This window comes from Mobula birostris, chromosome 30 (genome assembly GCF_030028105.1).
Source record: "Mobula birostris isolate sMobBir1 chromosome 30, sMobBir1.hap1, whole genome shotgun sequence".
Lineage (NCBI taxonomy): Eukaryota > Metazoa > Chordata > Chondrichthyes > Myliobatiformes > Myliobatidae > Mobula > Mobula birostris.
Genome location: NC_092399.1, coordinates 31478806 through 31493143, shown reverse-complemented (window position 1 = coordinate 31493143; position 14338 = coordinate 31478806). Strand labels below are relative to the sequence as shown.

Below are 14338 nucleotides of genomic sequence, written 5' to 3'. Positions count from 1 at the left end.
ACTCACAAAATAAAAATAATATATAAATTGTATGTCAATTATACAAGAACCATTATTCAAAGTAGAGCCTTAACCTTCAGCCATATTTTAAAAGAACAATCCAAATCTCTAATGGGTGGTGGGGTGGAGATACGTCTCTACCAAAAAGGTATTAGGGTGCTCCTTCCCTCTGCCAGCCTGTAGGTCACTCTTGAGCAAGGTGTAGCACCTGCTTAGCCCCCCCTCCCACCCTCCCCATCTTGTAAAGACACTGTCCAGGAGAAGGCAATGGCAATCCACTTCTGTTAAAAAAAGTTTGCCAAGAGTAATCACGGTCATGAGATCAAGATCACCCACATCATACGACACGGTACATAATGATGAAGATGAATCCAAACCATCTGCTGCCATTGTCTCTGAATGCAAGGAGAGTGTTTCCAATTCAAATGCATATTATCAGTGGGCTATTGAGCTAAGCGTCAGTCTGAATCCACAGAGTTCAATTAATTGATGTACTAGACAGCAGGAATGGTGCCGGAAATAACCAGAGTCAGCTGAGGCTGTAATCTGGTGACCTCAGGAGGAAAGATCATGTCAGTGCCTATGAGCACTGGACTTTCAACCGATGCCTTCCATTGCTGAATAACCTGGAAACAGTGAGAACCCTGTTTCAAAGTTATTCACAGAGAATTAGATGGAGGATTTCCACTCCAGCAAAGACAACTTTTGAGGGAGAACTGCAGTGTAAAGAGAGCAGGAGACAACGAACTGCTAATGCTGTCTAGAGCAGAAATGGCCACCCTGTGAAATGAAGGGACATTGACCAACAAGTTTGCATTACAGAGCATGTGGTGAAGAAGAAACTGAGATTGTGTGAGGTGGTCATTTCATACAGCCCCGTGAGACCAGAACACTTGGAGCTCAGCGAGGGAGAAGTCATTGAGGTCCTCAGAGAGGTGAGATCTCATTTGCAATAAAGTATTAATAGCAGTTGGTTGGATTTCTTCAAAGTTTATGATAGTTTTAAGTAGACATTTTTTTTTCCATTCAGGGATGTAGTCACAGCCAGAGTACCACTGAGTTTAAAAACAATGAGGTAACCAGTTAAGAAAAGGAAGTTGCAATTCCGTGGAGATTTTATGACCCCAGGATTTTATGACTCTGGATCAAGATCTCTTTGTGGGACCTTTGTTGTCGTTTGCATGGTGAGGGAATGGGAGGGGTGGGGTTGATGCTTCCTGTAGCGCGAATAGGAGGGGAAGGGTGGGGTCGAAGTCTTGGCTGCTGCTTGTGCGAAGGGAGGGGGAGGGGACTTTGGAGCTTTGATGATCCTATCATTCATTCTATAGGTTTTTTTTGTTTCGAGGATGTCTGTGAAGAGTGAGAACTTCAGGTTGTATACCACATACATTCTCTGATATTAAATTAATTTTTGAACCTTCGAAAATGTTGTTGAATTGAAATGTAGTCAGATAGTAATACAGAACTTGGAGCAGCGATTTGAACATTGCAAGCTCCTGAAAATGTTTACTAGTTTCTGTTGGTTGGGGGAATAACCATCAGCCAGACCTCATATCTCTTCTTCAGACAATGGGATGTTTTAAGTTCTCCTGAGAATGGAACTTGCATTCCCATCTCAGTCAACAAATCTACAGCGATAACTAACAAAGGAAGAAACAGAAGCAGGAATAGACCGTTCGGCCCCTCATGCTTGCTCTCCCATTTCATAAGGTCATGGCTGATTACTGACTGCGTGGCATTTTACTGGGGCCACCCCGTATCCCACTTCCTTAATGACCTTTAAAGATCTACTGCTCTGTCCAGACTGAGCACACACAGCTCTCTTGGGCAGAGAATTCCAAAAATTCATCACTTTCTGGTGAATGTATTCCATCCTGTTTCTGCCCTGAATGGCTGGCTCCTTTCTTTGTGACTCCACATTCTTGGCACCCCAGCCAGGATGAACATTGCCCCTCTCTCAGCTCCCAATGTTTGGTACAGTTCAATGAAATGATCTCACCTTTCTTCTAAACTTTAGAGGGGACTAGAGCTCCATTGTATGTATTCTCTCCTCCTGGGATGACCTCAGTCCAGCATTGTGATATTGGTCATGTCTCTGGATTAGGGTTTGAACCTTGGTCTGTTAACTCAGGGCTACAGAGCTCCCAGTGGACCATAATTTAATGACGTTTTACCCCATATGGGTGTTAAAAGGACTGATTTTCATATAAGAATATGATTTCAAAATGTTCTTGTGGATTAAGAACTACACTCAGTGGCTACTTTATTTGGTCCACTTGGAAGCTGCTGTGGTCTTCTGCTGCTGTTCTCGTCCACTTCAAGGTGTGTTCTCTGTTCCAAGATGCTCTTCTGCAAAGCGCTGTTGTGATGTGTAGGTATTTCAGTTACTGTTAGCTTTCTGTCAGCTTGAACCAACCTGGCCTTTCTCCTCTGAACTCTCTCATTTACAAAAGTGTTTTATCCCACAGAGCTGCTGCTCACTGGATTTTTTTTTTGTTTTTTGCACCATACTCTAAACTCTAGAGGCTGTTGAGTGTGAAAATTTTAGGAGATCAGCAGTTTCTGAGATACTCAGACCACCCTGCCTGGCACCAGCAATCATTTCATGGTCAACATCACTTAGGTCACATTTCGTTCTCATTCTGATATTTGGTCAGAATAAAAACTGAACCTCTTGACCACGTTTGCATGCTTCTATGCTTTGAGTTGCTGTCACATGACTGGCTGATTAGATCTTTACATTAACCAGCAGCTGTACAGGTGTACCTAATAAAGTGGCCACTGAGTGACTATTTTGTCGGTAAATATACATTGGCTCATCTATAACTCCCTGTAACATATCTGAGAGACAATCACATGAAGAGAAATATCTTTGGGTGAGAAAAGAGACGACCAAGGTCTGGATATCTCCGCTGACCAATATTCTGGAATTCCCAACCAAATGTGATGGTGGGACCACCCTCAGCCCCCAGACCATAGTAGTTTGAAGGCAGAAGACCCTCCACTCCCCTCTCAGCACATTTCAATTTCTGAATCCTCTGATCTATCTCTCTCCCTCACTCTGCAAGCAGCTCTCAGATTATTGAACTGCGACTTTCCCAGTTGCTGCACTCTGACTTTATCTCAGTCTTCTTTTGCCCTTTAGGTTGAAAGTGGTTGGTGGCTGGGAAGAAAGAACGGAAAGACTGGGCGTTTCCCATCCAATTTTGTTGTGGAAATCGACGGCGCGGACGGTAAGGTCTTGGGCCCGGAATGAAAACCTTTCCTACAGTCAAATCTTGAGCTAACCTCGTTCATCATTTCAAATGGTGACACTCAACTTCTGGTTCTCTACACTGATTACTACAACCCTCAACACATCCCTAAATAAATCTCAAATATTCAGTTATAGATGGACTGTCATCATTTCTGTGTGAATGAAATATCTGAATAAAATTTTAGAACATAGAGCAAACTAACTTAGCAGGCCCTTTGGCCCATGATGTTGTGCCATGCTAATTAAAATGGTAATTAAAACAATAACTAAACTAATCCCTCCCGCCCCTTCAATGCCATATCTTTCCATTCTCTACACATTCATTTGCCTGTCTTCGGAGCCTTTTAAATGCCTCTATCGTATTTGCCTACACTACTCCCTCTGGCAGTACAGTCCAGGCACCCACCATTCCCAGTGTAAAAAAATCTGTCCCGCACATCTCCTTGGAGTTTTCCCCCTCACCCTAAATGCATGCCCTCTACTATAAGACACTTTGACCCTAGGAAAAATATGCCAGTTGTTTGTCTATGCCACTAGCTAGAGTATCTGGTGATCAAGAGATTAACTTAGCCCCTAATATATAGAAGAACCTGTTCTGCCAGGGTTATTTCATCTGAGGTGGGTTCCCAATGCCTAGTGTTCCAGTGACTCTGGAGGGCAAGAGTTGACACAAAGGTCAGCTACCTTGACACGTTTTCATGGATCCATCATCTTTGTTGTCCCATCAGAATATTCCAGATGGGGTGGTTTGAGTATCTCAGAAACTGTTGATCTCCTGGGATTTTCACGTTCAACAGTCTCTAGAGTTTAGAGTACGGTGTAAAAAACAAAAAACATCCAGTGAGTATTGAATATTGAAGATTTAATTAGGAATGTGTTGAGGATTGTGTTCCTGATCTACTCCCAAACTTGGATCCCTAGGAGGAAGTCCCATCACCTACCCAGCAACCATAAGGTACAGACAATAAGAACTCGCCTAACACGGGAACAAATAACAAAGGACAAACAGTTAAAAGAAACCTGGTAGTTGCTCAGAAGAAGAAATCTTTCACATGAACCCATTTGATGTTGGGCAAGGATGAGCTGATTTGAGCTAAGGATACAGTGGACCAGATACAACAGCAAACCAAGCCATGATCTGAATTACTAGAATGACAATATGCCCAAGTTTACAGATAGGCTTTAAGGATGTTAGCAGTGGGCTGATGGAAGTTCAGTTCCTCCCTTGTTGGATCTGGGATTTCCTCCATAGCATCTCTAAGAGGAACAAAATTACGGACATTTTGACTGGAAGACTCAGTGTTTGTTCTTTTGATATATGCTGTAAGACAGTAGAGTAAATAGCAGCCAGCCAGTCAACATAAACTGAGCAGAGGACAGCTTATTCAAGTGATGTCAAGTCAAGTTTATTGTCATCTAACTATATACATGCATACTGTCAAAGGAGACAACGTTTCTCTGAACCTAGGTGTACATATAGAGTACATATACACTCTAGTATATATATAGGCATCTGTTAGTCTCGAGAGACCATGAATTTGCACCTTGGAAGGTTCCCAGGGAGCAGGCCTGGGCAAGGCTGTATGGAAAACTGGCAGTTGCCCATGCTGCAAGTCTCCCATCTCCACGCCACCGATGTTGTCCAAGGGAAGCGCACTAGGGCCGATACAGCTTTGGCACCGGTGTCGTCGCAGAGCAATGTGTGGTTAAGTGTCTTGCTCAAGGACACAACACGCTGGCTCAGCTGAGGCTCGAACTAGCAACCTTCAGATCACTAGACTGACACCTTAACCACTTGGCCACGCACCAACACAAGTATAGATAGTATAGATAGTAGATCTATACTCTAGTATAGATAACACACATAATATATAATAACTTATGAAAGTAAGGATGAAATCTACAGATGGATTACACATAAATAAGCAAACTGAAGTGCAGAAATTAAATATTGTAAGGTACAGAACAGATTAACCCGTGACACTTTGAGTGTGAAGCCTAATGACCTGAGGGAAGAAACTGTTTCCCATCCTGACCGTTCTTGTTTTTGTGCAACAGAGTCTCCTGATGAAGGGTCTCAGCCCGAAACGTCGACTGTACTCTTCCATAGATGCTGCCTGGCCTGCTGAGTTCCTCCAGCATTTTGTGTGTGTTGCTTGGATTTCCAGCACCTGCAGGTTTTCTCTTGTTTGTAATTGTTTCAGGAGTAGCAGGAGGTTCTTCAAGGACTGCTCGGGCCATCTGATCTAAGGAGACAGCGTTCAGTTGTTTCTCCTCTTCATGTTTTCCCCATCAGGTTCCAGCAGGAAAAGTCAAGAAGGGCCAAGTTCAGACCTCTATGTAAACCTTCCACTGCATTCAGAAAAGATGATGGCCAGCGGGATGGCAGAAAGATCAAAGGTACAGCAGTAGAGTATTGGCATCTGTAGGCCTGTACCACTCCTCCGGAGACACGGGTTCAAATCCCACCATGGCACCTGGAGAATTCAAATTCAGTAATTACACAAACCATGAGTGAAGCTGTGGTCCCTAATGGCGGCCATAAATCTACCAGACTGTTGTAAGAAGCTGTCTACTTCACTAATCTCCTTCACGGAAAGAAACCTGATCTAAGTGAGATCCCACACCAGCGAGGCGGTTGATGGCCGTTCACTTCAGGGAAATTAGTGAATGGCAATAAATGCTGACGTTTATTCCTCCAGAACAGGTGGGATCTCCCAGTGGCCACTCATTTTAATTCCACTTCCCATTCCCATTCCGATATGTCCGTCCATGGCCTCCTCCACTGTCATGATAAGGCCACACTTAGGCTGGAGGAACAACACCTTATATTCCATTAGAGTAGCCTCCAACCTGATGGCATGAACATTGATTTCTCAAACTTCCTGTAATGTCCACGACTGCCCCCCACACCCTTCTCCATTTCCCATCCCCTTTTCCCTCTCTCACTATCTCCTTGCCCACCCATCACCTCCCTCTGGTGCACCTCCCCCCTTTTCTTTCCTCAATGGCCTTCTGTCTCTTTCACCAATCTTCCCAGCTCTTTACTTCATCCTTCCCCCTCCAAATCTCACCTATCATCTTGTGTTTCTCCCTCCCCTCCCCCCACCTTTTAAATCTACTCAGCTTTTCTTCTCCAGTCCCGCTGAAGGGTTTCGGCCCAAAACGTCGACTGTATTCTTTTCCATAGATGCTGCCTGGCCTGCTGAGTTCCTCCAGCGTGTTGTGTGTGTGTTGCTCGGATTTCCAGCATCTGCAGACTTTCTCTTGTTTTCTGACGTTGTCACCCATGTCCATGCCCTGTGAGTGAATAAAAAATGAGGCACAAAGTTACATTGTATTGCATTTCATGTCACAAATTGTGGGTGTGTGCACAAGTTTTCATTAGAGTCGCGACAGAGAGAGACCCAGGTCATGATTCTGAGGTGGACTTGTACAGTGGGCCTCTGGTGGCCCTCTCAGATAAATGTGCTGCTGAAGTATTTACTAAAGGCTTGCTGAGGTCCTTGACATCACATTAAAGATGTGATATCAGGGCCAAGGGGTAGTTGGACTCACGACCACGAGCCCCAACTCTGAGCTCTGTTGTGCTGAAGCAGACTACGAAGGAGCACAGGAGTAAACCCTCAGTCAGGGCACCATCTTGGGGGAGGGGGCAAATCGTGAAGACGACCAGTCTAAAAATCCCCCTCACCTGGCTTCACCTGGCAGCTTGTGCTCCTCTCCCTGCCCCCAAATTCTAATTCTGGCTTTCTTTCCCTTGTCCATGCTCTTTCTTCTCAGTCCTGGTGAACGTTCTTGGCCCAAAGCATCGACCGTTTATTTCTCTCCATAGATGCTGCCTGACCTGCTGAGTTCCTCGAGCGTTTGGCCTGTGTTGATCTGGATTCTCAGGAAATAGCCTCACCTATCTGAGGATATTACTAGAGAAACCCAAATACCCACTTACAATTAGAAATAGCCACAACGCCCCCATGCCAGGTGCACACTGTATTTAGAACATAGAACACTCCAGCTCAGTACAAGCCCTTTGGCCCAAGCTGTTGTGAAGACTTTTCAACCTACTCAAAGATCAATCTAACCTTTCCATCCTACATAGCCCACCATTTTTCTATCATTCATGTGCCTATCTAAGAGTCTCTTAAATGCACCTAATGCACTCCTCCGCTCACGGCAGCACGTTCCATGCACTCACCATTCTCTGCGTAAAAACTTTACCTCTGACATCCCCCTTCACTTTCCTCCAACAACTTGAAATTATGCCCCCTCACATTCGCCATTTCTGCCCTGGGTGAAAGTCTCTGGCTATCCACCCAATCAGTGCCTCTTCTTTTGTACACTTCTTCCAAGTTACCTCTCAGCCTCCTTCTCTCTAAAGAGAAAAGCCTTGCTTTGCTCAACTTTTCCTCATAAAGCATGCTCCCGAATCCAGGCAGCATCCTGGCTAATCTCCTTTGCACTCTCTCTAACGCTTCCACATCCTTCCTACAATGAGATGACCAGAACTAAACACAATATTCCAAGTGTGGTCTCATCAGGTTTTTATAGAGCTGCAACATTACCTTGTGACTTTTGAACTCAATGCCTGGACTAATGAAGACAACACACTATATGCTTTCTTAACAACCCCATCATCTTGCCCAGCAACTGAGGGACCTATAGGTGTGGAACTCAAGTTCCCTCTGTTCCTCCAAAATGCCAAGAATCCTTCCATCAACCCTGTATAACGATATCCATTTTTTCACAATTGGACATGCACAGCAATATTAAATGAAAACAATTTCACTCATCCAATCACAAACAAGAGAAAGTCTGCAGATGCTAGAAATCCCTCGAGCAATACACACAAAATGCTGGAGGAATTCAGCAGGCCAGGCAGTATCTCTGGGAAAGAGCATAGTCGACGTTTCGGGCCGAGAGCCTTCGGCTGTCCTGCAGAAGGGTCTCGGCCTGAAACGTTGACTCTACTCTTTTCCATAGATGCTGCCTGGCCTGCTGAGTTCCTCCAGCATCTTGTGTGTGTCACCCATCCCATTCTCCACCGTTCAGCCTGGAAGAAAGCATATTGGAGTCTCCTTGATATTATAATTTTACCCCTGAGAAATAACCACTTCAGGCAAGAATCCCGTGTCAACATATTTAGTGTTTTTATTGAATCTTTCACAACCATATTCCCAAGTGCTCTATGGACAACCTTTGAAATGAAATTGTTGTTGAAAATGCATTAAAAGTGTAGAAGCCAATTTGTATAGAACAAAGTTCCAAATCAGCAGTGGAAAATTTCTTCAGAGATCTATCCTATTCTTCTTTAAAATACGCCTTGGGATCTTTAACACATAGCTGAATGGCCCTTAGCGTAATGTAAGATTTAAACGTTTGCATTGGTGATGGTACAGCCTACCCTCAGTACTGTGTCTGAAGTGGGACTTGAACTCCCATCGTTTTGATCACGTTGCGGAAAGATAAGGATAGATAGCACTTCAGAAAATCCTGGAAAGCTTCACCTTGGTCAAAATGCCTCCTTTTTTTGCAGGAATCAGCTTTTAGATCGGCACATCCCCAAGAAAAAGATGGATGCATTGAAGAAAATGGACAGCAGACAGGTTGGTAGCCGGGGCCTTTGATCTTATGTGGAGACAATACTTACACGCTGGAAGGTACTTCACAGTGAATGATTGGAGCCCAGGCACTTTGCTGTGAGAATTACCCAGGGTAGGATGAGGGATACTCCAGCTGGATTAGAGGCGAGGTAGCGACTACTCACCTGACACAAGAAGAGAGCCAAGAAGAGGCTGCTCACCCTCAGAGGAGGCTTCAAACATGTGGGAATGGCTTAACGCCATAGCAGTTAATGTGAGACATTAGACAATGAGCCAGGCAATGGGGGGTGCAGAATGATAGTGAAACACTATTACCGTGCCAGCTGTAAGACCCCCCTGACCCCCCATCTCTGCCCCCCTCACCACCCTTCAGCCACTCGCCTCCAGCTAAGTGACTGCAGCTGCTGCTCCTGCCTCAGTACAGGCTCAGGGGCACATTTCCCCGGCCCAGGTGGTGGGAAACTGTCACAACAACACCCCTCCCGTTACACTCCAGGAGTTCTCTGACACTGGGCGGCAGCTGGAAAGTTACTGACAAAGGGCGGCAGTCAGTTTGGGGTTTTAGCGTTGGCTTGGCGAGAGACTTGATAACTTGGTGGGATCTATCTGGGGAAGACACCAGCATATCCACATGATCAAAACATGCCCCGTTGTTTTATCAGCCACAAATTCACACTGGAGCCTCTGGGTGGCGCTATGGGAGAGGCTCATGCATGATCCTGACCAGGAAATGTATCTGTATATAAATTTACATGCAACACAGAATCAATGGACTGAATGGCCTCTTTCTCCGTTTGCCCCTGTAATTCCATACAAAATTATAAACTTATTTTCCACTTGCTGGATTTGAGAAGACACATTCTTTACTGCTTTCACTTTATTGATTTCCTCTGAATGGTTCCTTGCTCTCTGGATTTTGAGTGCTGCATTCTAGGTCTATTTGACTGAGCATGGTAACATCTCCAAACCCAAACCTATCCTTGATCATTGTTCCTATCTTTCATCTCACAGCTAGTGGTCTGGCAGGATTTAACCCCTTTATACTCCAGGACTTGAGGTCAATAGACAGACTTACTGCTACCAATTTAACTACCAAAGAAATATCAAGCCACAATGAGTGGAAGCTGAGATGTATCAAGGATTATGGAGGCACAAAGTCATAGAACACTACAACACAGAAATTCAACCCATCTGGTCCATGTTGAACTATTAATCTGCTTAGTCCCATTGACCTGCACCCAGATTATTGTCCTTCATAGTGCTCCAATCCATGTACCTATCCAAATTTCTCTTCAATGTTGACATACAGCCCAAATCCGCCACTTACGTTGGCAACTCGTTCCACACTCTCATCACCCTCTGAGCTCCCCCCCATAATCCCCTTAACCCATTCACACTTAACCTTGACCTCCAGTTCTAGTCTTACCCAATCTCGGTGGAAAGAGTCTGTCTGCATTTACCCTATCTATGCCCTCGTAATTTGTATACCTCTATCAAATCTACCCTCATTCTCCTACACTCTAGGGAATAAACCCATGTTGGTGGTCCCAATCTTACACTTGTCTGCATTAAATTCTATCTGCCACTTGCAACCCACTTTTCCGGCTAGTCCAGATCCCACTGCAAGCTCCGATAGTCTTTCTGGCTGTCTACTACGCCACCAATATTGGTGTGATCCGCAGATGTTCTGATCCGGTTCACTACATTACCATTCGGATCATAGATATAGATGACAAACAATGGACCTGGCACTGATCCCTCTGGGCCTCCAGACAGAGAGGCAACCATCAATTACCACTCTCCGGCTTCTCACACAAAGCCAATGTCTGATCCAGTTTACTACTTCATCCTGAATGTCAAGTGACTGAAATTTCCTGACTAACCTCCCATATGGGATGTTGTCAAATGCCTTGCCAAAATTCATGTAGACAACATCCACTGCCTTGCCTTCATCAACTTTCCTGGTAACATCCACAAAAAACTCTATAAGATTGGTTAGACATGATTTACCACACACAAAGCCATGTTGTTCTATCCCTAATCAGTCCAAATGCTTATAAATTCAGTCCTTTACAATATCTTTTAGTAATTTACTCACTGCTGATGTCAGGCTCACTGGCCTATAATTTCCTGACTTATTCTTAGACCCTTTCTTAAACAGTGGAACGACAGTAGCTATCCTCCAATTCTCCCAGCACCCAAACTATTGCTAAGGGTGTTTTAAATATCTCTGCTAGGGCTCCTGAAATTTCTCCATTAGACCCACAAGATCCCACACCTTGTCAGGCCCTGGGGATTAATCCACCCTAATTTGCCGCAAGACAGCAAACATCTCCTTCTCAGTAATCTATGTATGGTCCATGCTGTTTTGACTCATTCCTGAAATCATTCTCACGAACCTCCTCCGAACCCTCTCAAACGTCAGCACGTCCTTTCTTAAATAAGGGGCCCAAAACAGCTCACAATATTTCAAGCAAGGCCTCTCAAATGCCTTACACAGCCTCGGCATTAGTCCTCTTGAAATGAATACTAACATTGCATTGGCCTTCCTCACTACTGATTCAACCTGTAAATTAACCTTTAGGGAATCCTGCACAAGGTCTCACAAGTCCCTTTGCACCCTGGATTTTAGAATTTTCTCCCTGCTTAGAAAATAGACTGTTTTTATTCCTTCTACCAAAGTGCATGACCATTCACCTCCTTAGACTATATTCCATCTACCGCTTCTGTGCCATTCTCCTAATCTGTCCAAGTTCTTCTGCAGCCCCTCTGCTTTCTCAACACCTGCATCCCGTGAAGAGTTTGTCATGCCTTGCACGTATGCAAAGGAAAACATACACGAAAATCCATGTCTTGGCATGATCAAAGTTTGTAATCTTCATTCTGGTCCCTACAGCCATTGGATGCAGAGGACCCCCGATCTGCACCATGCCATTAAGCTAGTGTTGTATTTCTAGGATTTTCAACAAGGTGCTCTCGCCAAAGCCATAGTGGCTTTATGGAGCTGATGTCTGTAAGTCCCAGGGAATGAAGCAAATATGACTCTCCATTAAGACAGCTCCCAAATGACCACTCCTGCCAGTCACAAGTCCCTGACCCATCCTGCACACACTGAGCTTTGCGTAGAAGGTGCTGGAGGAACTCAGCACCTCAGGGCGAAGCGTCAACTTTTCATTTTCCTCCATAGATCTTACCTGACCTGCCGACTTCCTGCAGCATTTTGTGTTTGTTGCTCAAGAAGGCCAGCATCTGAAGAATTGCTTGTATCGTTACTCACGCTGAGCTGCCAACCTGATCTGACAGCCCCCTGAGCACTAATCACTCCCTTTAACTATTGATCAACCCTCACTATCAACAACCTAACATGGCAGTCGACCTTCACCCAAGCCCTTCCACCCTTCTGTCACCCTTCCACCTCCCTGAAGGCTCCCCTGGGCCCAGGTCACAGTATGACGAGAGGCTGACGACCACCGAGCACTGAGCCCGCTCCGGGAAACTAACTTTCAATGGGTTATCATTCCCTTCAGCCAAGGAATACTACGAGGCCGTGTCTGACTACGATGCAAGTGCTGAGGATGAACTCAGTCTGCACAAAGGAGATGTCATCCTCGTGTTGGAAAAGGTAATCAGTTTCTCTGTACGTCTTACAAAATCTTCAAAGAAATGCATTGCATGTGATCTCAAAATGAAAGGCAAATGCACGTCTGAGGTCAGATATTCCTCAAAAAACATTTTCTCCTATTTGGGTAGCATAGTGGTTAGTGCACACACAAAATGTTTGTTTCACCGATCACTTGCCACCGCGTACTTCTTCCTACCCTCCCCTCACCTTCTTACCCTTGATGTCTCATCTCTCTTTCAGAATCAGGTTTATTATCACCGGCACGTGACGTGAAATTTGTTAACTTAGCAGCAGCAGTTCAATGCAATACATAATCTAGCAGAGAGAGAAAAAATAATAAATAATAAACAAAACAGTAAAATATAAACAAGTAAATCAATTACGTATATCGAATAGATTATTAAAAAAGTGCAAACAACAGAAATACTGTAAAAAGTGAGGTAGTGCCCAAAGAAAAAAAGCACTAAGAATAAATAGATGACAGATGAAATCAAAAATCTAATGGAAGAAAGGAGATGGAAGATAGCAAATCCTATAGAGTATAAGTCCTTAGATAAAAAAGTTAAAAGCTTGTGTCAAAAAGCCAAAGAAGAATGGTTAAACCAGGAATGTGAGCAAATAGAAAGAATCCCTATTACTGATCCAAAAAGGTTACATCAACAAATCAAGAAGCTCCTCTGTTCTTCAGGTGGATGTTTGAAAGCAAAGCACAGTACCATTATCATGGAAAAAGATAAGGTTATGAACAGATGGACTGTATATTCAGGAATTGTTTGAAGATGATCGAGGTGAAAAATCGGAAATTAAGAAGAACATTGAAGGTCCAAGTATTTTAAAATCTGAAGTTCGTAATGCAATAAATAGGATGAAGAAAGGAAAGGCAGCACGTCCTGATGAATTAGTAACAGAACAAATTATCACCCTCGAAGATTATGGAATTGAAAAACTTACTGATTTAATCAATGACATTTATGAGACTGGAATAATACCAGAAGAGATGAAAAAAAATCAGTATTTATCACTCTTCCTAAGAAAGCTGGAGCAATAGAATGTGAATTACATAGGACCATAAGTTTAATGAGTCATATCACTAGGATACTTCTAAGAATTTTGATGACAAGAGCTAAAAGTAAGCTACAAGCTGAAATAGGTGAAGAACAACGTGGTTTTGTGAAAGACAAAGGTACAAGGAACGCGATATTGATGTTAAGGATACTATCAGAACGAGCAATTCAAGTACAAAAAGATTTGTTTTTTTGTTTTATCAACTACACAAAAGCATTTGATAAAGTGAAACACAATAATTTATTCGAAATATTACAGGAAACTCTAGATCTAGATTCAAAAGACCTCCGCCTAATCAGAAATCTGTACTGGGAACAAACTGCCGCTGTAAGAATAGATGGAGAAGTGAGTCAGTTTACGAAAATCAAGAGAGGTGTTAGACAAGGGTATGTTTACTCCCCTGAATTATTTAATGTGTACAGTGAAACAATATTACAAAAAATAAGAGACATCTTGGGTATCAAATTTAGCGATGAAAACATCAATAATTTTAGATATGCAGATGACACTGTGTTAATTTCAAGTATGGAGAAAGAATTACAAAACTTAATTGATATAGTTGTTGAAGAAAGTGCAAAAATGGGTCTATCTATCAATTGCAAAAAGACAGAATGTATGGTGATATCCAAAAAGAAGGAGAATCCTATCTGCAGGCTGAGAATAAACGGGGAAGACATAAAACAAGTACAGAACTTTTGCTACTTAGGAAGCTGGGTGACATCAGATGGCAGGTACGACATGGACATCAAAAGAAGAACAGGGATGGCAAAAGACACCTTTACGAGAATGAAGAGT

At 43.5% G+C, this 14338-nt stretch overlaps 1 protein-coding gene across 2 annotated transcripts in view; it reads left to right on the top strand.

Annotated features, from left to right (window-relative positions):
- sh3d21 (SH3 domain containing 21) overlaps positions 1-14338 on the top strand; it is a 121287-nt gene that overhangs the window by 23287 nt on the left and 83662 nt on the right. For both annotated transcript variants that reach the window (XM_072247098.1, XM_072247097.1), the window contains exons 2-6: positions 823-935; positions 3146-3233; positions 5553-5656; positions 8790-8859; positions 12384-12478. In XM_072247098.1, the coding sequence (XP_072103199.1) occupies positions 823-935; positions 3146-3233; positions 5553-5656; positions 8790-8859; positions 12384-12478 (470 nt within the window). The remainder of the gene's footprint in view (positions 1-822; positions 936-3145; positions 3234-5552; positions 5657-8789; positions 8860-12383; positions 12479-14338) is intronic.